Source organism: Aphis gossypii, chromosome 3 (assembly GCF_020184175.1).
Source record: "Aphis gossypii isolate Hap1 chromosome 3, ASM2018417v2, whole genome shotgun sequence".
In the NCBI taxonomy this organism is placed as follows: domain Eukaryota; kingdom Metazoa; phylum Arthropoda; class Insecta; order Hemiptera; family Aphididae; genus Aphis; species Aphis gossypii.
This window is the reverse complement of record NC_065532.1, coordinates 30,650,775-30,677,507: the sequence shown is the minus strand read 5'-3', so window position 1 is coordinate 30,677,507 and position 26,733 is coordinate 30,650,775. Positions and strand designations below refer to the sequence as shown.

The window sequence follows — 26,733 nt, the reverse complement described above, 5'->3', positions numbered from 1 at the left end:
TGTCTACCTGCTATAAATTGATGTATGATTACAATTTACATTCATCACATATAAAAATAGTAGATAAAACACTGTGCAGCTGTCCTTTCAACAATTTACTTATATTGAGTTAGGTGTATAAAGACATTAATTATTATACATTTATACTAAACAAGCATCCTACTCTAACTTTTGAACCAATGAATAAAAAAAGTTAAAATAAATGCAAAATTCTTTAAACTACAAATTCTACTTAAGAATAGTTTCTTTGTAATTTACATTGTAGTACTGCTGTTGCATTTCACAAAAAAAGGTAAATCGAATTTCGTCTATAACATCAGTTAAATATTTAATAGAATTCTTTTTTCGTTTTAAAATTTTTCGTGCACTATTTATAAGTAGTTCTGGGCACTAATATTATTTTCCGATGTAATACATTACGTAATATTATAAATTACAATAATTAATAGATTTTTAGCAAATTTCTGGTTAATAAGTAATATTATAAGCAAGTTGTTTTTAAAATATTCGTGATCAATAAAAACTTTCTATTATATTTTATTATCGATTAAGCTTTGTATTATATATTATATATCTATAAGTACCTATCATTTTATTTAGTTTCACAATATTCTAAATTTATCAAGCTTATACGTATATAAGATATTTGTTTGATTAAGTTAAATTTTATAGGTAATATCTAATAAGTTGTGAGAATACAAACTCTGTATAATATTAAGATAACATTATAATATAAATAAATTATTTATTTAATAATTAGTAGCTTAAGAATTTCTGATTAAAGTATACAAATTTCATCACGGATTTTTTGAAATATAATTAGTAAATACCTTTTTTATAAAGAACAACTTAAGTGCTTCCATTTATTTATAAATATGCATTAAAGTGATATAGGTAGGTTGACAGACTACCTCTGCTCAGATACATTTTTTGTTTAAGAAGATGCACCTATTAATGCATTGAAATTCATAAATTCGTCACAGTGCCCCCCTCGACGACTACCATGCAGCAGAGCATTACCCGCTATCCCACCTTACTTTTATTTGAACTCATAATGTGCGATTTATTATATATGTTATGTAAAAGATGCCTCCATCTCTTTTGTCCTATAGATTATAAGCTACTTATTTATTAAGTTTAATCAAGACAGTTTCTCACGCACCATACCTACAGACGAGATTATATCTCATAACACGAGTCCCGATACTCTTTGTTATTCATTACTCATTAGTTTAAAAAGTTAATAACTACCTACATACAATCAGTGACGAAATTTTGAAATCAGTTATTAAATATGTATATAGACTTAGCAGTTAAGCTTAAAACAGAAGTAGCAGTATAACGTCATGATAAACTGTTTACGCGTTGTTATTGTAATAATTAATTTATATTGTAAATAATATAATAGATCATCAGCCATAATATAGCCTATAATCTAGTTCTATAAGTTTGAAATAGAAAGGTCCCGCGGGACTTTATATTTAATATTAAATAATAATATAATTATCGCCCATACATGATTCGTATAAGCAGTAGGTACCCACTAATATGTATATATGTAGGCAGTAGTCATTAACAATCAAGCCATGTAAATATAAGTAGTGGTAATCATATCAGAATATTTTAACATCGACTGAAGTCAATGAAAACGTATTCTAAAATTAATACATAATACTTTTACGATTGGCTATCTGATTTTTAAGTTTAGCGAGCTATTGAAATTCATTGCCACACGCGGCTTGTCTCACCCGAATACTTCCAAAATTTACCCGTATTAGAATAAGTTACAGTAGAGAATATTTTCTGGGGCACACGCGCCAACTACCTGCTATATCCTAGCTGAAGAAACCGGACGGAAGTACCTAAACAAACCCCGAGGGACACACGTGACTGACCACCAACGTCTATTGTGGCTTGGGTACAGGAAACTCGAGTATACTAACTTATACAGTCGATTGGCCGATGTCTACGGCAACGCAATGAATGTATACATACAAAATGCATAGACTATATAAGGTTAAGCGAGTATATGAGTGTATATAATGTATACCAAGATAACCATAATAAACCGTCAGAGAGAAAATCAAACCGAGCGTTACAACCATGTGCGCCTACAAGGCTTGTTATATGCGCTATTATATTTAGGTAGAGACTGTAGCCGTAGGAGGTCAACATAAAGGGATGGATATTGGGCGACGGTCGATCCCGATCTGGGTGGTAATTTATACTTCGTTATATTGTACTTCTTTCTCTGTCTGTATAATAAATACATTGATTCGATAACAGACATACCGTTTGTATATACATATACCCGACTTTCCGAAACAGTATAACTATATACACGTCTTATTATATTATATACTATCACAATTTATATATAGGTACTCATAAAATGACGTATTGTATAGTCGGTCCTCGAAAAATACCAATAAAAGTATGGTCACGTAGGGTACAAATGTATTATACTGCAACCGAAACACGTGTTGTGCTAAATACTATATATATATTGGGATTAAGAAAAGAAAGAAAACAACATGATGGCTGAAGAGTTACATAATATCTATAGCATTTTTTTGAACGGATGAAGTACCGATGCGCGACGGGAGGTCAGCACATGCCCTGTTATTATACCCCCGATAACAGGTACCATATTCTTAACTATTGATTGTACGGTATCTTATAATTGAATTGAATGTAACTAAGTAGGTAGTATTCAACTTGACGTTGAACTGAAGTTTATATAAAAGTTTGTATACTATTTTGTAGATTAGAAGAAAATATAAATATAATATACCTACCTAGTGGTATCGAAAAGAAAATTAAATATAAAATTATATGATACAACTATATGTATATAATGTATATATATAGACTAGAATTTTTCATAAAACATATTTATACATTTTTATAATGTGAGATATAATTAATAATTTTATAAATTTTTGAAAGTATGCCATTTATTTGATTTATCTCAGATATTTTTATTTTTTTAATCAATATATTTCTTGTGTACATAAAACAATGTTCTAGAAATGTATTGCTTTAAAACTCAACCAAAAAGTATAATATGTTTGCACGAAAGTAAAAAATTAAAATATAATTTTGAAATTCGTATAACTATTAACTCATCTTCAAATTAAAGTATTAAAAAAAAAAAGTAGAAGGTCCATCTGCAATACATTAATGTCAAAAGATATGAAAGCATGTAAAAATGTTTTCAAAATAATCTTAATCGGTTTTCATCAATAATAACCGGTTAGCGATCAAGATTGAAGATATACATAACAACGAATTGGTTTCTTAGGTAGTTTCAATGCAGGTAAAGGTACCTTTTTATAACAACGGCCATCCAATATTTCAATAAAGCCGTCATTATTATTATTATAGAGTCCGTGCGGTGTAGTCCCAGAGACATATCTACTTCGTTAACATCTGCCGTCTTATTGTATTCAACAGTATTACGATAATATATTATTTTAACCCCTCAAGACCTTGAATAACTCTCAGGTAAATATAGGTAGGTACAAAAAAATCATAATAATATTGAATTTCTCATCACAATAAGTCAGTAACTATGATTATAATGCATGGTTCTGATAATATTATAAATATAATTTATGTTTCAGTTTAAATACCTATAAATAAATACAAGTAAGAATCATATTTCATGAATAAGCGACAATTATTAAGCTTAATCGTAAATGTTGCTTATTAAAAATAAAAATAAATTAAAAAAATATATTATTTTTTTATTAAACATAGGTCGGGTATGATAAAATCTTAAGCAAATGCACGAAGTATAGTGAGGAAATACATTTAAGAATGACTGGGATTATTTTTGTAGTATTAACTTTCAGCCATAAAAACAGACATCTTTCAAATTTTCTCATTTCTAACCGTATTTGAGTATGATACACAAATGTACATAACTCTAAAAACACTTTCTATTATGTTTCGTAAAGTAGGCACAGCTGTCAGCTACTCGCAACGAAGACTGTACCAAATGTTTTATTGTACGATATTGATTCTTTTATTTCCTTCTGTTTGTGTTCAGTAAATTCATATTTTAGTGATTTCAATACAATACGTGTTTATTTGAAATCCAATTTTATTTGTTGATATCACCATTTCACCAACCTTCTTTCATGTAGTTGTCAACGACTCGTTGATATAAGTCATGTTATTTGTATTTTGTTTGTAGACATCTGAAATCGTGCTTATTTGAATATAAATTGCATTCAATTTTTATTATTAGTGAAAACACTTTTGAACATTTGAATATTTTTCTGGTCGATTGTGTAATATGCTCGATTACCTATAAGCATAAAATACACATTTAAGAACTTTGGAATTTACGAGAATGTCGCAGTATCATTTAGAAAAATACCTAATAATTTGGAATACCTACGAATTAATGTGAAAGGACACTAAATACCTACATTTTTTTTGAAAAAATATCATTTTGCATAATACTTGGTGAAGGAGTAAGTTTTCACATTCTAAGATTCACATGTATAATCTAATACGATGACTTATGAATGTATAATGTATATGCATAAAAACGTAAAAAATATCAAGTATAAATTTATTATTGGACCCACAGCTACTAGTTGTCAATTTTTTCCAAAAAAACTAGTTTTATGTATTTTCGCAATCTAAAATAAGTGCCATCATTTTTCAAACACATTGTACACCTTAAGGTAACGTCACACTATCATTTAGAACAATAATAATTTGGAATATCTACGAATATAATGTGAAAGGCCACGAAATACAGTTTTTTGGAAATTCAAATTCAAATTATTTTTGTTTATTTTGTGACTAATCTTTGACAAACATAGGTAATATTTAATATCTCTATTGTTTAAGTTTGTAGGTATATTGAATAGGATATTCATTCAAATAGAATAAAGCAATTTACATTTTAGATTATCTTTATTCTCTTTATTAAGGCTTTGAATTAATGTATACTTATTTTATCTGTCATTACCCTTTGGAGTAGTTTTAAGTAGCGAATTAGATCGATAGAAAATCGATTTTAGTTTATTTCTTTTAATGATTTAAGTGTTAATACTTTAATAGACATTTTTAGATTTAGTGTACCTATAGTGAATAAATTTTTCTTCTACTTATATGGTAATTGTATTTTTAATATAGATTTAGAATTAGTTATGTATATATTATATATACATACATCATACTGTATATAAAAAAATATATATAGAAATAAACAAAATAATATGAATAATATTTTTAGATTATTTGAACTACAGACCAGTTAAAACTTGTTAGCAAGTGGATCATGGACTATACACCTTAGTTTAATGACATCTGCAAGCTTAAATATAATAATAATACTATATTACTATATAAGTGTAATTCAGTAATTACAGTAATTAGAATAAGCAATGATGCCAAATGTAATTGAAACAGCTATTTCAAATAATTTTAATGATCAATTCATCTCATCCAATTTACCTACCCTCTTATAACTAATTATATATTTTTTAAAACATACCAATAAATAAGCACAACATTTTAATCAAAATAATTTATTAATATTATTGTGTTCAAGAAAACTATAGCAGTGTTATAGAGACAGTACTTTCCAGTAGATACTCTATTATATTAGTATATCACCCACCTATCTTTTAAAGCAGTTAAACTTAACTACCCAACGTGCATGTTCAGCAACACTAAGAATAAACAATACTTTGAGAATAAAAAAATCTGATTTCATAATGCTATCACAAGTTTGCTTATTTTCAGTGATAATAAATATTATAAACCATTTTAAATGTTAATTATTCTGATATAAAAAATATATATATATTTGATATTATAAATCACACAAAATAATGTTATCAATAAATATCTTAATAGGTTTATTAAACAATAAAATCATATAAAAGATAGTTACTTTGCCTAAATTAAATTTAAATAGATAAGGTTACTTAATATTATTTAAACATATGATATGTTTTAAAAATAAACAATACATTTTATTTTCAAAATATAAATTACTAAATATTTGAACAAAATATTAAAATTATATATTTATAAACATTTTTTGTAAAATTTATTTATTTATTTCAGTACATAAATAATAAAACTTTAATGAATTATACTAAATTATCACATTATTACATCATTTATTGATTATTCACTTTTTTAAGTCGTCTGAATGGCACTATATGAGGTTCTGAAATAAAAAGAAAAGACAACATTAAATAAATATTAAAAAACATAATAATACTATTTGATATTTATAATACATGAAAACATAAATAGTCCTAAACAAAATTTTATAATATATTTAAATACAGTAAAATAGGCAAATATATTAAGTATTTTAATTTAATACTTAATATATTTTTTAGAGACCAGTTTTTATTATTTTAGAAAATATAGGTAGTTTGATGGTAGTAAGAAATGTCAATAATTTGTTTAGCTGAGATGCATAAAAAATTTTTATGGAACATATAAATGCATATTTTAGTGGTAATATAATATTATATTTTAAGACTTTTATGTATCTAAATATAGCTATTCTGTAGATAATTTAATATTTTTGTTTGTTTTACACCTTTATTTTTAGATATTTTTTTATATTTCAAAAAGAACTGCATTTAACTTTAACATTAAACGTTATAAAAAATTATTGCATTTAAGATTTTAATATATTGTAATATACCTGAATAATTAGGTTTACCTATGGGTGATAAAAAAAAAAATAATAAAAATAACTAGGTAGTAGATAATTCACTAAATAAAGTATAATATATCATTCATTCTTGCTTATAAATAATATTATTGTTTTATGTTAACTTAGAAATTTTATTTAACTGAATTATATAATTAAACTACAACCATTTAAACATATATAAATGCATATTATTATTTGAATTTTTGAAGTATATAAACAACTTTATTATTTGTTTTTAAAAATTGTACAGTATTAAGTTTTGAACCTACTCTTGAAGAGTTGAAATGAATAAGCATAATATACCTAGTTTTAACTAACCTATTATTTGTTTTAAATAAGTTTAAAAAATTAAAAAAAAATAAAAGATGAAATTAAAATACATTATAATATAAAACAATTATATAGGTACCTAGATAAGTTGTATTCATTAAAAATAAAAATAATCAATAATTATACATACCTGGATCATATCTCATGTAATGCATCCAACCAGATGTCATTTGAATGCCTAGATTTCGCCACTCAGTTTCAGTCATTAAATGAGTCTTAGGTAAGAGTTTGGCCATGTCTTCTGGTAAGATTACATGCCTGTCATAAACGATGAACAACAATAAATTAAAAATAAATTGATAAAAAATCGGTCAAAATCATGTTACATTAAACAAAAATACCTATAGATATACATATTGTCTTCATATTTTGTTGAATACTGAATGTCTCCTCTAGACGTCATGTTGGTTGATAATAATTACTGAAATGTAGTTAAGAGTCTAAGGCATTAGTTACAAAGTTAAAATCTTCTGTGACATGGCATTTAAATGTATTTTAATAATTATAATAATTATGAAATAAATTACTAATCAGAAGATATTTACCCACAGAAAAAGTATAAAAAGTTGTCTTTTATATCAGTAAAAAACTATCGAAACATTGAAAACAAATGAAATAGTAATACATTATTAAAGTAAAAACATAACCAACATTTTGGCGGCAAAATAAATAATGACAAAATATGAAACACACGATCGACACTGATAATAACTGAACACGTGTTGTTATTATCTTCGACCATATAAACCGAGTAAAAAATTGATAGTATTATCGGATATTTCAAAAATTGTTAATAATTTATTAATTTATAATTTTTAATTTTTATTTTATTGTTACCAAAAAATGGCAAATACTGTAAATGATCATTTACAGTATTTGTTGTTACTTTGTATAATTTGTGTATATAACTGCATCATGATGAAGCTGAAATTCAAATTGCGACCTAACTACTTACTTATACTAATATATTATATAAATTGTAAGTAGGTATTATTAAAAATTGAAATATCATTTAGGTTGGTTCATTTTTAATTTCCTATTAAATCATATTGTTATGTTACTTTTATTTTATACCGTAATTTTCAACTTATCAACATTACATTCCTTCATTTCTGGGCAAGTAGGTTACAATTTAAAATTTTCAACAACAAGATTTGAAGTTTATACCTTTAAAACATTATAATTAATAATTGAGTCTATTTTTTTATTAGTAAAAATGTGTTCATTATATTATAAGAGGAATATTAACTGTCATATAAGTATTACTATCTAATGAATAAAATTTATAATTGATAGGTAATTAAATTTATGTTGAATTATTAATTTACAATGTTTACATGTGAGTGTGATGTTTTATATGTCAATGGTACATTTAAAAGTTACCCTAAGTTGTTCTATTGATTATTTATTACTTATGGTGCTAAAAATATTACTTGTACTTTTTTGATATTTTTTTTTACCAACAGGGAAAACTATATTAATATATAAAGATATGTTTTATAGTAAACCAAGATGTGATGTGAAAAAACCATGGACGCAACTCGAAATGAATACAAAGATCATTTATGGATAAAATTTAAATTTGCGCGATGTAGATATTTACTTAGTAGAAGTAATATAGTCCATTGTCAACATAAATAACTAGAAGGAATAGCAGACAACCATTTTGATTGGAATAAATTATTGTCTTATTTGTCAATAGATTTATTTAACTTAATAACTATTATTGTTGTAAGTATATTATTTAATAATTACTTTACCTATTCAATATAAGAGACAGTTTTCCAAAATTGTTATACCTTATTATATATTTTTTGTTTCATAATTATTTCATTTACCTTGGTTGTTTTTGATGATTTAATTATTTTCAGGCTGCATTTATTGTTGTTTTATGCAATTCAAGTACTCCAATCAACTTTCATGTTATAAACACTATATTCAAGTTAGCTAAAAATGAAGTATGGTACTTCAAGAATAATTTGATTTTAAAAAATTTACCAACCCATCATCTAAAATATTAATTCTTTACATAATGCTGGTAAAATTTTAGAAAAATATTTAATTTTAAAACAATATTAATTTTTAAAAATATTTTGCTTAGATTTTATCGTTATTGGTATATGTATAAGCTGTCAAAAGTTGGAAAGAATATTGTCATAAATATGAAATAGTATCTTTTCGTCTGCACTTCAACAGGAGCTGGGCTTTTTCGATAAAACATGCGCAGGTGATATTTTAGTAAATTATTTATAAAAAATAATTAATTAGGTATTATGTTGGTATTATATTGAGTTTAAATATTTTTTGTTTATGTATAAAATAAAACCATGGTTCATCATTCTTCACATATTAAATATGGAACTGTATTGAATTAAAAATGAAATGCATGATAGTATTGTATTATTATCATACATTTAAAATTTTTTAAAGATATTTTGTAATAGTTATTAATTCTAGACTAGTAATTTAAATATTTTAAATGTTTATTCATAGGTTAAAAATTGATGTACACAATTTTGAGGATACAAATGCCAATTCAAATGACAAAAAACTGTTCGTGTGTATATCTCATGATGAACACTATTGTGTATTGTAAGATATTCAGTGACTAAAAACAACGCATCTGCATGTTGCATGGTGTGTGACAATTCAGAAAGTGAACTTGGGCATTTGTTAACTGAATAAAGTAAACCATCTAATTCTTACACTATATTAATATTTTTATTTATTCAACTGGATTAATTGTGTATATTTATATTTTACAGTACATTAGACAGATTTCTAAAACACTGATTAGTGAAGAAATTAAGATTCTACATCATTTCTTTTACCAGAAATTGAATTTAAAGGTATCATATTTTCATATCCAACTAGACTTTAACAAGTAATGTTGACATTATTGTAAATAGAGTTATAAAAATTAATACTTTGACATAGCCATGGCTCACTATTGTGGGTCATAGAAATGTATTAAAAGTTAGGGAATGATAATACAATATTGTATTGAAATTTTATTCCATGTATCTAAATACCAAAAACTAATAATTGGTATATGAGCCACCTTACATGAATAGATCAAAACTATTTATATATGTGCATATCTACACTATGAATTTCTCTATTTATTATTATTACAATGCTGAAATAAAATGGTATTACTACCAATTTTGCCCTTGCACCACTAGTCACTACCAATAATACATTCATCACAATATATTATTTTAATTTTTATTCTGGTAATAACTGAAGTTTCAAAAAAATATTAAAAATTTGGTTTTCTCTAATACTTTTATATTTTATAATTTCACTAAACTTATTCCTTCTTAAGTAAATATTTTTAAATTAACTAATGAATACTGATCTTTATATTCTTAGGTTGGAGACCATAACACCTTACTGAAAAAGAAATGTTTTTATTGGAATCTAAGAAACCAACAGACTTCAAAAAAAGCAAGTGCTGCATAAATTATGATAGAAGGCAAAGATAAATTAAAAAGATACTTCGTTTGTTTAAGTAATATTGTTAATTAATAATGATTATTCTAAGTATTTTAGTAAATTTAGTTTTAATTAATTTATATTTGTTTGTAAGTGTTATAACTTATAAACTTTAAATATTTACAATTTCAAGTTATAGCATAGTAATATAGAATAGTTGATAAAGATTTTTTTCTATCAGAGGCGATTTGAGTATACAATTTGACTCGGCCCCGCGTAACATCCATTTGAATTTAAACAGCATTTACACAGAAAGCCGCTAATTACTTTCCTTACCAACCGTAAATGACGACGGACGACACCGACGCACGATAACCGCACGCGGACCGATTGAACCGCCGACACCGTGAACCGGACCTAGGCTTTTTAGTCTTGTGATCCGCTCCTTTACGCACACACCACATTGTTTTTTTTCCCCTGTTCCCCGCCGACATCACTTTTTTTTTTCACACATTATTTCTGATTTTGTCATTGTTTTTTTTTTTGTTAAATTGTTGGTGCGTTATTATTTATGGTGGTTGGTATTTTGTTAGAGATTTGCTGACGGAAATTTATAATTTGTTTTGTAATTTATAATGTATACTAATCTACCATTTTGCAACCCTGTAGTCAGTCATAAGAATTTTAAGCGGAAATAATAAAACTGTAGTGATTCAGTCAAAGATCGTATCACAATATAATAAAAGAACATAAAATGAAATTAGGCCCTAAAATACTTATTGAAAAAACAATTAAATCAAATGTAGTGCAAGTAATAACAGCAGTGGTACTAATATTCAATTCACTAGAAAATTTTATTTAAATTCGAATTATAACCCACTCACTTTATTCAAATTCAATAAAAATTTTTAAAATATTTATGCATGTGGAGTTGAGTTGTCTACCAGAAAGCATGTCAGTTCCTGACACAACTAAGGTGTTGGGTGGGAACTAAGCGTCATTATTGTTTTGATGTGCGAGTGTACTGTTTGTTGATTGTTTAAGTTTGTATTTTGTTATTTATACATCAATAAAGAGTTAATCCGTTAATAGTGTGCTATTGGTTATTCGAGTGTATATTTTGGTGCCCAATGGCAATCCCACATGTATTTATATTTCCCCTAAAATCTTTAATACATGACATATCATTGATTTTATAACCAAGACATGGTGTTATTAAATTTATACAATAGCATATAATTTAAAAATCTATACTTACATACTATACTGAAAAATACATCATACACCAATGATTATAGTCTATAGATTATTTTAAGATAATATTTATATATAATATATATTATTGTTTTTATGTATATCAAATATTTAACCATTAGTACATTGTAATATTAAGGGTATTAAAAAAAAAAAAAAAATGGTAAATTTTATTAGTTACTATTTAGTATTTATTTTATTAATAGTATTAATAGAATGTATATATTGTAAAGTATAAAATTCAATAAATCTGTTTTTAATTTTACTTTTTTATAAGTTTAGCCATATAGATGGTTCAATTTTTATCACCTTAAATATGTACTCAATGTCACTGAATAATAACAAATAATAAAACAGAAAATTTCAAAAATATATAATTATTAGTTTATTGTTAATTTTAAGCAATAGACAAAATAAAAAATAAAAAATATAAAAAAATATATGTATATTATGTTTTTATTCTAATTTTAAATTCAGTTAAAATTTGCTTAATACTAGTAGTATTTACTTGCGATTCATAGTCAACTACCATAAACAGTTTCAAAAAAATTTGAATATTTGATACTATTTAAAAGTTATTAGTTTATTACTATTTGTTATGTTTACAAACTTGAAACATTAATAATACACTGATGTTTGTCAGTTTTATAATAATATATAAATTGTTTCTTTGCTGTTGGTTTGTTTTGAAATGTGGTTCTTCAATTTTGCCAATGTCCATCTTGTAATCACTGTTATATTCCATTATTTTGTTATCCATTTCATTTGTACACTTGTTTTACATGTAAGGCTGTGAATTTAATCCCTGTTCCCGCTTTACATACCTTTAATTTGCAACTTTCAAAACAAATCCATGACAAGACATAGCAAGTTTGTTCTCTGTAGCCATATATAATAAATAATAATTATAGTAATACATTGCAATATTATTGACAGTATGAAAATAGTTGTAGTTTTTTTTCACAGAGGGCAAAATTATTAATTTTAAAACCAAAGATGTAATTAAAAAGATTTTAAATTACTTAAAATTAAATAGTATTAAGGGAACTATATTAAATAGTATGTATTTTGTTTACTTATTTGTTATATTAAGGTACTTAAAACTTAAAAGTGTATCAAACTGAATTCTTTATTTATTATGAAATAATAAACTATGCTATATCTTATTTAAAGTGTTAAATGTCAGTATTTTTATTTGTGCCACAAAATATGTGTATTTAAAATTTAATATTGTGATTTAATCCATTTCTTAAATTTATTGATCTAAAAATAGATAAGTTCTAAAAAGGATTTGTGGCTAGCATATAAGAATTCAATCAATTATTTCATGTCATATATGCTTTATAGATTAACCAATGTATTAATACTATTAATATTATATTGTTAATTTAATATTTAAATTATATATTTTTGATAGTAAACTGAAAAAGTTTTGTAACAATTTTTTACCATTGAAACTTATTTGTAATCCTAAAATATATTTTACAAAAAAAACTTGATATGAGCAACTATTAAAATATCATAATAATATTCATAGTAAATTATTTTGGTTTACAAACCATGGCATTATTGTTAGTGTTAATTTTATTTTCGTACCAATAACTAATAAGCATAATATATTAATTAATGTAATGTAAAGAAGCAACTCTTACTTAATATTTATATTCGCATTTAAATATTAAAATAATAATTAAATTTACACCAACTTATATGTTAGTAATTTATTAAAAAATATACCTATTTATTTGTATATTAATTTAAAAATATATTATATTGTATATTCATATTAGTATTTTTAATAATATTTTAATAATATTCATAACTTAATGGTCTTTTTGTACCTAGTATCTGAACGAGAATACTGACATTGTATTAATTTGATTCTATTCAAATTAAATACCAATTTTGACAATGGTAATAGGTAATATTTATGACACTAATACGACATGCCAACAGAATAATAATATATTACATATCTATTTACCATACGAATATAATATGTTTAATGACTGTTAAAGTATTATATTTAGTAGATACCTATTTTATATTTATTACTATCTTAGTGTGAAAATAGATATTTACTAGATAGGTATAATAGTCATAATAATATCAAAGTAATTTTCAGTCATATTTATTTTTATTCAATAAACGATATGACGAATTTAAACTAACATAACAAATATACGAAAAGTTGTGAGAGTACAAAACATTAACAAGTAGTATACATCATGAGTACAATATAAAAAAGAGTATTAAAGTACTACGAACATCTGACTATAGTAGAGTTCGTGCGCCACGGCGCAAATCGAGGATAGTGAACGATTTAATACTTCTTGTATCCGCTGCTGCCGGAGTAGCTTGTCGACGGTGGTCCGTATGAGGAACTGATGCCAGACGACGAGCTGTATCCGCTTCCGGACTGGATGCTGGAGTAATCGGAAGAAGCCGACGAGTATGATGGAGCGGCGGAGTTGTAAGACGACGACGAGTATGATGATGGGGCGGAGGCGCTGTAAGACGAGGAAGAGTATGATGGAGCGGCTGCGTTGTATGATGCGGAAGAGTATGATGGAGCGGCGGCGCTGTAGGAAGTTGAAGAGTATGATGGAGCGGCGGCGCTGTAAGACGCTGATGAGTATGATGGAGCGGCGGCGCTGTACGACTCAGAAGCGTAAGATGGTGCGCTCAAGGAGATGCTAGCTGCTGGTGCGGCGTAAGATTCAGATGCGTAAGCTGGTGCGGAAGCGACGCTGATTGCTGGAGCTGGAGCAGCAACGGCGTAGGATGCTGGAGCTGGTGCAGCGACGGCGAAGGATGCTGCAGCTGGTGCGGCGACGGCGTAGGATGCTGGAGCTGGTGCGGCGACGGCGTAGGATGCTGGAGCTGGAGCGGCGACGGCGTAAGATGCTGGAGCTGGAGCGGCGACGGCGTAGGAGACGGGGGCTGGGGCGACGACTGGGGTGGGGACGGAGTATGGGACGGGTTGTTGGATTTCTACTGGGTACGGCTGTGGCACTGAGTATGGCACTGGTCTGCTAACGGGGACTGGGACTGGGTGGGGTACGCTGACTGGGACTGCTCTGGGAACGTCGACTGGGTATGGTCTGTTCACGGTGACGGGAACTGGATGAGGTACGCTGACTGGGACGGCTCTGGGTACGGACACTGGCACGGGTTGTGCGACCGGCACGGGCACGTGGCGGGTCACTGGAACGGCGTATGGCTGTGGTACGGACACGGACACGACATGGTTGGAAGTGCTGACTCTGGTTGGCACGGCTGCAGAAGCGGCTGAGATACCGTAACCGTAAGACGGGGCGGCTATTCCATAACCAGATGAGGCGGCGTAACCGAGACCGACTGGGGCGGCGGAGTATCCGAGTCCGGCTGAGGAAGCGTATCCGAGTCCAGCGGAGGAAGCGTATCCGAGTCCAGCGGAGGAAGCGTATCCGAGTCCAATCGGGGCTGAGTAACCGTGGCCAGCCAAGGAAGAGTATCCGAGACTAGCTGGGGCGGCGTATCCGTAGCTAGAGGGAGCGGCGTATGAGGAGCTGATTGGGGCGGCGGCGAGACCGATACCTGGTGAGTATGATGGCAGACCGGCGCCGTATCCGTATGACGACCCGGAGTATCCGGACAGGCCGGAGAGTCCTGAAAGGCCTAAGCTTCTCTTGTTGGTCTGTTTGTTATCGGTCTTTGCATCCTCAGCTACACAGTGAGCTATTAAAGCCAAACCGACAACACAAGCCTGTATAGAAAAAAAAAAATGTTAAAATATATTGAACTGATGGTCCACGCATAAACTAAATGTATTGTAAAAATCGATGTATATATATAAAAAAAAAGTTAAACCAACAACTGCGGAATACTCGGAATGTATTCGGTTTTACTAATTTTTTTTTTGCGATGCACAACGTACCTTGAAGAACTTCATGATGATGATATTGTGATGGTATTGGTATGATTTGCGCTGATACAACTGATGCCAAACACTGGCTCGCTAGGGCTTTTATAATTCTGCCAAGATACCGGTACTGTTTCTTCTTTTGCTTTACACTCCCCTCTGACTTAGTTAATCGTCCGTAATCATCCAAATGACACTTTCTCCGCGACAAGAATATACGCACACGGTGTAGTTACGTCATGGTGGGGTGGTCAGTTTAGAACAGGACCAGTTTTCGCGATTATAGCCATCGTATTTCGAAGATGTCACCCGCCTGTATCCGAAATTGTGTAACCGATTTATTTCAATGGTAATATTCGTATAATATATTATACTTATACTGTACCCACGTCCATAACTGTCCAACGAGTTTGGCAACGATTTCACCTTTTTTTTTTCAAACCTAGTATGTACGTTTATGTTTATACCGTAAAGTGTAAATAAGAAATTAGTATGTTCGCAGACGTTTTAATGTTATAATCTAAGTAATATGTAGTTATTAATATTATACCGTGTGATTTAATTATTAATTAATGAGTAATAAGTAGAAAGAGCGAATCATCTCATGTCAAGTACAAACATTTTAATTTAATTTTTAACTACATTAAATTCGTATTTAAAGGTAGACAATAGGTGATATAAGGCGATTCTTATGAAATGCAAATTTTTATTTCCTTGTAATGTTGTGTTTTTGAAGATATATTTTTTTTACTTAATTTGACTCTATTGCAAGACAACGTTTTTGAAAACAACATTATATTTCCTATGTATTTTTTTGAATGACAACATTTACTTTTTATTACATATTTCTAAGATGTATATTTTTCTGATAATTCCAATAAGTACATATTAAAATATATATTTATACATTTCAAACGAGTATAAACTTATTATTGGTTCACTTAAACATTTGATCTTAATATTATATTAAAATTACAAGAAAAATTTTTATGCTTTGGAGTATGAAATTAAAAAGTATACTCAAAAAAACAAAAAATATGTATAAAATAAATATAAAAAATAAAAATTATTACCTATGATAAAATAGTAAAAAAAAAAATATTTTTTTAAAAATGATGTTTTTTGTTGACTAAATTATTTAATCAAATATATTTTGGAAGCCGTTTTTACTTTTCAAAAAATGTGTGTTTAGTATTAACTATTAAATAAATAACTCTGTAGTCTGTATAGCTACTATAAGTACGGAAATTATAATATTTTGACAAGTGTATTGCTGTATTAGCTATACTTGAATAGTAATTAAATTTTAGTATATTATTTATTATTAAATAAAAACAATCAAAATAAATTGATTTTCTTGAAAATTTTGTGCATATTTATAAACTCAAATCAAGTCATTGCAAATTATTTTTTTCAAATCTTTATGAGGTTGACAAACATATTTTAAAGTTCATTAAATACAATTATTATAAATTATATTTTATATTTAATATTTAAATTATACAAATAAAAATAATACCTTTTGAATTTTTGAAGGTATTTAATATAATACTTCTAAAATGCATGTACAGAGGATGTTTAATAAATACTATTTAATATTTATACATGTAAAATAATATAGTAGTTGAAAGATTAATCTGCAGTTTATTTTAAAAATGGTCTATTTTATAATAAAAACTAAAAATTCTATAAAATATAAAATTCCAACTATAATATATTTTTTATTTGAATCTTTTAAATATTTAAAAATATTAAGTCCTTAATCAAAATATACTTCTAGTCATTAAGTTTATATTATAAATTAATAATATCATACATGACTTTTTAACATTTTTGTAAACACGAGAATAACATAATTAATAATTATGCTGGAGTACCTATGGTAATTTACATAATTTATATAGTACCTAAACATCGTATACTTGTCTCAAATATCTCATAATACGTATATATACGAATATAATATATAATCTCTAAAAATTGTACGTGTTACAAAAACATAAAATTGTCACACAGGAGTACAGAATTTATTTATAACTTGAAGGAATTGAAAAAAGAAAAAAGAAATTGTTATATTTTATTAATTTTATGAAATTACAAGTTACAACAATTTATACGTATATTACATTCAACTTTAAGTAGGTATTAAATATATTGACAGATAAATATTATAATGTTTAAAAATATAATATTTTTTTTTAATTGTCTATACATATATATAATATCATCACAGTTCATAGTCTAACTATTTGAATTGAATCGATATTACTTTATTATTTATTACACAGATTGATAGATTTATCGTAATAGTATAAACGATTTCTAACGTCACACTTCTAATAGACTCTATGGTTGAAACAATCAAGTTCTAGTAATTCCGGTCGGAAAAATATAAATATGTACAAATAAAAAAATAGTCATATATTTTGTAATCTATATTTCCGGTCTATTGACTTACCTACACATAAAAAAATATTATATAAAAACTAGAGAGCGGATTCATATAAATTGTTGTCATATATGATGTGTCAACGCGATAAAAGCGCGGTTATTTCCAAATATGTAATCAAGATCTAGGCACACAAGTTCAGCAACTAAAATTAAATATTAATAATATTACTTTTATTCAATAATTATCATAGTATAAATTTCTATAAAGTATAAAAATTATCGATTTAAATATTGGTGAAATCTAGTGTTTACAAAAAAAATAAGAGATTATTTTTATACTATTATAGTATTATCAATTAAATATGAATACCTACCAGCTATTTTGAAAGCCAAAACTAAACAAGCTACATAGGAAAGACTTAAGTATGCTGTCATTATCATTTTGTTCTTTTAACTATTAACTATCCTAGTTATCCTTTTCTTACTGGAAAAAAACAATGTTCAGTATTAATATAATAACACAATATTTTTTACTGATATTCCCATTTTATCAGTTTTATATTCTTTCATATTACTTTGACTAAGCGTCTTAGCAATAAGCATACATAAAACTATTATACTGTAAAAAAAAACTTTTTTAAATTCAATGTAGATTTTAATTTTAAGGTACCTATAGCGAGGTTGTTTTTTTTTGTATTAGTAGTTTATATTTATGATATAGGTATATGTATCTTAAGTACCTATTTATATATCAATAAGAAAGGCATTCTATCCAAATATTATTTCTCGTATTAACTAGTAGGACATGCAAAACTTATAAATCCATAGCCCATAATTATTATGTTGTTTTATCTCAACTAGAAAAACCTAATTAAATATAATTGTTAATAATATAATATGTTTTCGTAATTCATCATTTGCTATAAAAAAAGTCATACTTCAATATATTTTTTTTTTTTTTACTCGGAAGTAGTTTCTAACTAAGTAGATACATGTTTTTTATAAGCCTAAAATTATCTTTGCTCAATTATATTATCTTACCTTATATCTAAATTATCAAATTGTAAGTTATAATACATTACCTATGTATATTTTTTTGTCTCCAATTTTATTCAAAATATGATCCTAATTTTTATTTATAGAAAGTTATAATATAGATGGATTAACTTATTTGTTTTCATGAAATAAAAACATATTATTTCAATCAAATTTCATCAATAAAAATGAGTAGTTATACTTGTAACAGTATTTATAATTATATACTGTCGTATATAATTGTATAAGTTTATATCATCTCTTAAATAAATATTCATATATATTTATAATTTATTTATTTTTTTAGCATAATCTATTTTTTTTTTTGTGTACCTAACTATATTAACTACTGTTATTTAATATTCGAAATTGTATGTACCTAACCTAAGCTATGAAATCAGAGCTCAAATTATTTTTCAAATCAAATAATTTATTTTTGATTTTAAATTTTTAAAAGACAAAATAAAAATACAATATTTGTTATCTTAATTTTTAAGAAAAGTTGTCTAAAAGTTACACTTAATAGTTAGTTATTTAATTTGACTTATAGAACTATAGAAAAAGAAATATTTTTTAGAATTATTGACATTATTATAAGAAAACAAAATTAACAAATTTTAATTTAAAATATACATATGTATAAATTGTAAAAACAGGAAGGAAAATTAAGTTTAGAGTTTTACATTCCATAATATATAACTGTATAGCTTGTATTTTTAATTAGTATACGTATTTAAGTATCCATAAATAATTTGGGTCTCAATGAACATATGTACGCCAAAAAATTTCGGGCCGGAATAAAACTATGTTGGTTAAAACTGTTATAGCTATCCTATAGGTATGGAATAATATTAGTACATCGAAAAGCAACATAGTGTTCATTATAATCGTAACTAATAATTTGATATCTATTTATTTGATATTGAATAAATATTTATTATAATGTGATTAATGAACAAATTAAAATATTTATAATTAGGTATAATTATAAATTTATAATTCATGAAACATTTTAGAATACACGTACCTAAAATATTTTACTTATAATATAATATATTTACTAACTTTAACATAAAACACTATATTCTAATACAAAACTGTGTTCGAATAATATCGAGTTTTATAAACATTTTAATTTATAAATTTGTAGGTACATGCAATTCTTCGACGGTGAAATATACATATTACTTACATATTATAACTTAAAAGTTATTGATTATCATTTATTGATAGCCAATATGCTATTACTATAAGTACCTATTATAAATATCTATTTAAAAAAAAATGTTAACTATAATATACATATATTATATTATATTTTTTATTGTAATTTTCAAATTTTAATGTGCTAATCAGTAAACATTGTAGGTACGAGCGTGTATGACTCTTATAACTGTTGTTTTCGTAATAGGTATTTGGCATTAATCTTTGCGTTGTTTATAATACTAGTATTTTTAATCAATGGCATAAGATATGATATTTAATGGCTAATATATATAATTTAGTATTTGCTATTTACTATTTTACAACATACTAGTTTGCGTTGGTTGTCGTCTTATGCGCTCCTGATCGTAACGGATGTCGGTGAAGTTGTTTCCCTATTACGTAATCTCAAGGATTCTCAAGAATATGTTACATATGATTTTATATTTTGCTTTTTTTATCATTGTACTATAAATTATAATAAATTATGTAATATTACATCGATTCGTTCTGCGATGATTTTAAAAACCGCTCTTTCTTTATTCCATTTCATTTACAAGCCAGTGACTTCTGGGATGTGTCATGTTTTTTGTCAAATTGCAAATCGTTGATGATTACAGTTTTATTTCGAAAGTCGAATTTGTATCTGTAATTAATTTCCTAGCTAATATTGATTTTCAATAAAAATTTAATTAATTAATTAATAAAAACAAGTAAAATTAATGTTCTTTAGTTAGATTATTTAAAATTATTTAAATCATTAAAATAAATTAAATTAAATTTTTTGATAACGTTATTAAAATATACATACTATTTACAAAAAAAGGTTTGCATAGAATTGCCAATACTTTAAGCTAACTGTATACCTATACCTAAATGCTATAGGTACTGTTTAATAACTAATTTTATCCAATTTAATTAATGTTGTACAAATAAAAGGTACGTAAAAATATAAGTGTATGAAATTAAAGTGTAAACTAAATAATTATCCAATATTTTTATCAAAGTTTGTCTTACAGAGGACGAGTAATATTGAATTCATTACAAATACTGATTTTTGGAATTTTTAAGTGTACTAAATGGCTATATTTTAAATTATTTAGATTGTTTATACCATTTAGACCCTTAGAGAGTATCCTACGGCGATACATACTTATTTTTTTTCAACGAAAATTACTATTATAATTTAACATATTTTTAAGCTGATGATTTTCTTTTTTTTAATGTTGATGTTACTAAATCAAAATTTAAGTGAGATTTTTTTAATTATTTAAATATATTTATATCTTAACTTAAGAATAATATTCCTTAAAAATGGATTTACGAAAAAAAAATATGTATATAATAAAAATGTTATCTTGGACTAAGTATTTAATATTTATTATACACAAACCATTTTTCCAAATTATTAAATTATGTTCAAATCATCATTACATAATTATTATCTTCTAAAATCTAAGCCTAAACCCATTGTCATGAACTTTTATCTTTTGTGTATTAAATTGAATGTTTCTAAAACACTAGGTACCTAGTCGATCAAATTCTATTTAGATACCTAGATACATAAATATTATTAACAAAGTCATCTAATTAATAATTTACAGAAAAAATAAAAGATTCTTATTAGCGAGGTACTCTTTAAATTGTAAATAAATATAAGTACCTATTTTAAAATAAAATATTTTTTGAGTATAATTAATAATTTCAAAAATCAAAATTTAAATAAATTCATTATTAAAATTTAAAGAAAAAATAGAGGTGATCATTGGTAAAACAATACCATCTTATATATTAATATAATATTATAATACTAATGGTACAAGCGATACAAAGTTTATTAACTTCTTAAATATTTAAAACTTATACACTGTGTCACTGTGGCCTACTTATTTTAGTTGATTGAAAAAATATATTTATAAAAAAATAATTTAGTAAATATTTTATTCAATACTTTTTAACAAATGTAATTTTTATATCAATCAATTATAAATTTTCTCATATACGCTGAGAATTTCATTATTTCAAACTAAATTTTATATTAATTATCTATTTAATTTATTTTTAATTAATTTAATATTTGATAATACAGAGAATTTTTTTTAACAAAGCCACAGAGACAATATCGCTTAGAATTATGCGAGTTTAGTGAAAGCGTAACTGTTAACGAGATTTATTGAAAATCTTCACCGGATTAAAATAACAAAAAGTGATGACCTTCATAATTTATTAAATTAAAGTCATTAAAATTATAAACTTAATTAGTGTTAAGGATATTAAGACTAATATTTTTAAGATATAAGAAATTATATTTGTTTTAACTTTAATAGTAAAATAACAAGTACCTTACTTACTTAGATTACGAGTATAATATTATTTTAGCTTCCAAGTAAATTTAGAAATTATTAGTTTTTCTATATTATATTTATTTTATATTTATGCGAAAATCTAATTTAATTATACATCTATTAAGAGAATTGAATTGCATTTTTTATTTTATTTTTTTTTATTAGTCAAAAAGACAAAATAACATAATAAAGACACTCAATAAATGTGTAGTGTTTAAAATCTATAATGTATAGATTTACTAGTACCTACTTATAAGTACGTATAAAGTAAGTATAGCCGTATAGGTACACTGTACAAGTAAGATGTAGTATAACTGTATAAGTAATAAATACCTTAGGCTACTACAAGAACAATGTATTGACTATTTATTAAAACAATGTCCTATTTAAAAATGAATATTTTCATACATAAAATATAGAAATCATATATTACGTATATTATGTTACAGTATTGTGTGTATAAAAATATTATACAAATTAAAGAAAATATGTAATTTTCTAGTATCTACTTACCTATTCGGTTTAGGCTATTGAAAATGTCTGAAATTTAATCAACAAATAAATGATAATATAAATAATTTTAATCTGAAAAGTGAAGACTGATTAATGATTACCTACCTATTCTAAATATTAATCTGCAATAGCAGTGAAATTAGTCGTTTTGAATATTAATTAATTTTATTCAATTGTCGTAACATTCGTAATCAGTGAGATCAAGCGGATTGACATATCAAACAATTCAATATATTATTAAATTTTATTTTGTATATTTTTACATAGGTACCTATGTTCAACGTTATAATTTATGTTTTATGCAACATTTTTTTATACAACATATTTCTCACGACTGTTAATTATGCATAATTTGATTGATCGGAATAATTAATTTATCAATTAGTGAAGATTTTCTTAACTTTTAAGTAAAAGGATTTCAAGGTGTCATCACTGTCTTTGAAATAGAAATTTTTATTGCCGTGTGTATTTAGTATTTATCAATTAGTAGGTATCGTTGTACAAATACAATGTAGGAAATATTTAATGTTCAGTGTTTAGTAAGGACCTGAATTAATAACACGATTATATATTTATATGAAGAAAAATTAACTGATAATAATCAATGACAACAATTTTTATGGTTTTATTTTGATAAAATTTAAAGTTGATCTTTTTGCTAAAAACTTTGACAAATCATTTTTTTTTATGTTCAATTTAGAGATATTCTAATAAATTAACAATTCTTTAAAGGTTAGAATTTGAAATGGCTCCTGCAATAAGAAAGTATTATAGACATTGTACTAAGTGATTGTAGTACAATTTGAATCCAGTTTATACTTTATATACATACCTACCATAGTAGTCGTATTTAATAAGAACAGGACTCTCAATTCTACAGTGTTGAATGCCAATAAAATTGATATTTTTATAACAAATTTTGTATATTAAATACTAGAATTTCAAGTGTGTCAACCGAAAGTATAATTTACACGACCAAATAGAAATTATCATTACGCTTATTTCTATCGTGTCATGCTAATAATTATACATTTCTGGATAATATTTAAAATCAATATCAAAAAATTAGAACTTTAGAATAAGTCTCTACAGATATTAGTAAATACACGATGAGCAATGTACCTATTAAGCGAAGTCGGGTTTCTCAGATATTCAGGCATATCACTGTATTTGCCTACTATATTTCTTAGAATATTATAATATAATATTATAGCATATAAAATTACAAGCTGTAATTACTACTATAATAGTTAATACTGGCGAATCGTACGCAGGTCAAGCAAATAAGTTCATGGTCTCATGGTATAGCTAGTTTAATTTCAACCTAAATATGTATTTTGAAAATTTCATTGTGTACAATGTACATAATAATATACATAATTGACAATTGTAATGGTGAACATTTTGTATGTAATATAAATAACTCGTTATTTATTTTTATTTATTGTGCATCTAATAAGCAATAACATATAATAGAAATCGTCAATAAATTTATAATTCAAATTTAAAAAAAGCGGGCAAGTGAGTACCGCTCTGCTGTACATTAGGTACCGTATGGATCATTATTATATATTATAGGAGTGTTAAATTTGAATCCAATGATAGTTATCATTGTATACGAAAAACGATTCTGAACGAAGATGATTTGTCAGCCTAGGATATAATTTCCAGTGGTCGGTGAAAAAGGTGGTTTATGTTTATGGCCTGAATACACCAAAATTTAAGTTCTTTTTCGTCAAAATTTGAACTTCAAATGCTAATAAAAAAAAATTGTGCCTATGTATTCTGATAATTTTTTAATCACTATAAGAATAACATATGAGGAACTTTGTATAAAATTTTCAAGTATTTTGATAGGGCCAAAAAAATTTTATCGACACTTCAAAAATATTTTTTCAGAAAAATTGAAAATTTCAGTTGTCTATAAATAGCTCAAAAAAAGTCAAAATATTTTGAAATTTAAATCACGTAAAGAAAACGCGAATCTTAATAACTGGTAAAATTTTCAAGTATCTACGACTTATACTTTTTGAACAATAACAAATATCAAAAATCGTTTGAGGCTAAACTGTTATTTAACGCGGTTTTTGTAAAAATTTAAATTTCAAACACTCATAAAAATTTTTTGTCTGAATCCGGTAGAGTTTTTTTTACAGATATTTGAAGAAAAATGTATGGAGAACCTTGTACCAAATTTTCAAAACTTAGTTATAAAAGAAAAAAATTTTATGATTTTTCAACTTCAAAATTACTTGCAAATTTTCGCGTTTTCGACAGATTTCGTAAAAATTTGAACTAAAAACGCTTATAAAAAAAAATTGTGACTAACGATTTTTAATTTTTTTTTAGCTACATTAAAAACAACTCATAAGGAACCTTGTATTAAATTTTTAAAACTTTTTGGTCATCCAAAAATTTTTTATCGACACTTTAAAAAAAAATTTTCAAAAAAATCGAAAATTTCAGTGGTCTATAAATAACTCAAAAAAAGTCAAAATTTTTTGAAAATTTAACTATATACGGATACCACTGACATTAACATTTGGTGAAAATTTCAAGTATTTTCAGTGATTAGTTTTTGAATTACAACCATAAAAAAAAATCGATTTGGTCGAAAACTGGTTTTGCTTAAAAATTGCCGTTTTTCCGTCATTTTTTTTTTGTTTTTCTCGATTTTTTTGAAAACTGTTGGAAAATGTTAACTTTTTACCTCTATAATGCACCAAGGATATTCACTTTTACATCGGAAACCACCCCCATAGTTTGAAATTGGAGCATTATTTCGACTAGTTATGCTGTACACAGACACAAAAAAAAAAAAAAAAAAAAAAAAAAAAAAACACACATCATTGTAAAATCAATACATTCATCACTTCGTTCAGAATCTAAAAATGTTATTTTAAAAGATTTTTTTTTTAATTCTATCTAGTAAAACTAACTTATTTATGAGTACAGGTGCACGTCTATTTTTTTATCTAAATATTTACTACTTAAAAATTTTGTATAAAAAATAATTAAAAAAATATATATTAATTATTTTAAGTTTAAATGTTGTTAATTTAAGATTTTTCAGTTAACATTTTAACTATATTAAAATAATAATTTTTAAATCTTGAAGAAAAGTTGATATTTTCGTATAATATATTTAGCCCAATCCAGAAAATATTATATTATACAGCCATGGCAGAGGAGAAGGGCAAAGATATCTTTTATTTTAATGTATTTGGATATAATAATGGTTACAGTATAATAAAACAATTCGACGATGATTTTAGTTAAGTATGATTTCTTGTAGATTGTTTATTGAAACCAAGACAGAATCATATACGTGTTTGTAGACTTGTACTCAAGGCTATGGCCAGCAAAATAAATTTTTATTGGGGGGAAGGAGTCTGAACCCTAACCCCTCCCCCCTGGCTGCGGCCTTGCTTGTACTGTTGAATTTTCTTTTAATTATAACCGCTGTATGCCGTAAAATAAAATTGCATTTCTCTGTTTTTAAAATGTTAAAATCCGCATAATTTGCAGAAGATTTGAATGTACAAATAGGTACCTAAAAATATAGGATCGTTAAGTATAGATAATATATAATTTTATCCTCGGCTATCACCTCA

General features: G+C 25.9%; 1 protein-coding gene, 1 long non-coding RNA gene and 1 pseudogene across 6 annotated transcripts; 1 reads left to right on the top strand and 2 right to left on the bottom strand.

Moving 5' to 3' along the window:
• Positions 1 to 5,859: 5,859 nt before the first annotated feature.
• On the bottom strand, positions 5,860 to 7,712 carry LOC114122354 (cyclin-dependent kinases regulatory subunit-like). Of its 2 annotated transcripts, none has more exons than XM_027984993.2 (4): positions 7,582 to 7,712; positions 7,378 to 7,476; positions 7,167 to 7,294; positions 5,860 to 6,202 (listed from the first exon to the last, which is right to left on the bottom strand). In XM_027984993.2, exons 2-4 carry the CDS (start codon positions 7,437 to 7,439, stop codon positions 6,153 to 6,155), a joined length of 240 nt encoding a protein of 79 aa, XP_027840794.1. In that variant the 5' UTR covers positions 7,440 to 7,476; positions 7,582 to 7,712; the 3' UTR covers positions 5,860 to 6,152. The 2 variants fall into 2 exon arrangements, with proteins under 2 accessions (XP_027840794.1, XP_027840795.1); XM_027984994.2 differs by having other exon boundaries at positions 7,378 to 7,457; positions 7,582 to 7,692.
• Positions 7,713 to 7,823: 111 nt separating this feature from the next.
• Positions 7,824 to 11,565, top strand: LOC114122361 (uncharacterized). Of its 4 annotated transcripts, none has more exons than XR_007604847.1 (7): positions 7,824 to 8,015; positions 8,540 to 8,767; positions 8,908 to 9,074; positions 9,138 to 9,263; positions 9,530 to 9,722; positions 9,802 to 9,885; positions 10,412 to 11,565. It is a non-coding gene; the product is annotated as an uncharacterized LOC114122361 (long non-coding RNA). The 4 variants fall into 4 exon arrangements; XR_003592272.2 differs by having other exon boundaries at positions 8,503 to 8,767; XR_003592273.2 differs by having other exon boundaries at positions 7,824 to 8,019.
• Positions 11,566 to 13,843: 2,278 nt separating this feature from the next.
• LOC114122355 (skin secretory protein xP2-like) lies at positions 13,844 to 15,873 on the bottom strand (annotated as a pseudogene).
• Positions 15,874 to 26,733: the final 10,860 nt, after the last annotated feature.

What these genes read in the sequence shown, in the direction of transcription:
- LOC114122354 (XM_027984993.2), bottom strand. Translation starts at nt 7,439, where the DNA reads ATGACGTCTAGAGGAGACATTCAGTATTCAACAAAATATGAAGACAAT. An exon ending in GACAATATGTATATCTATAG is followed by an intron (nt 7,295 to 7,377) that starts GTATTTTTGTTT and finishes CGTTTATGACAG; the next exon opens with GCATGTAATCTTACCAGAAG. An exon ending in TTACATGAGATATGATCCAG is followed by an intron (nt 6,203 to 7,166) that starts GTATGTATAATT and finishes TTTTTATTTCAG; the next exon opens with AACCTCATATAGTGCCATTC.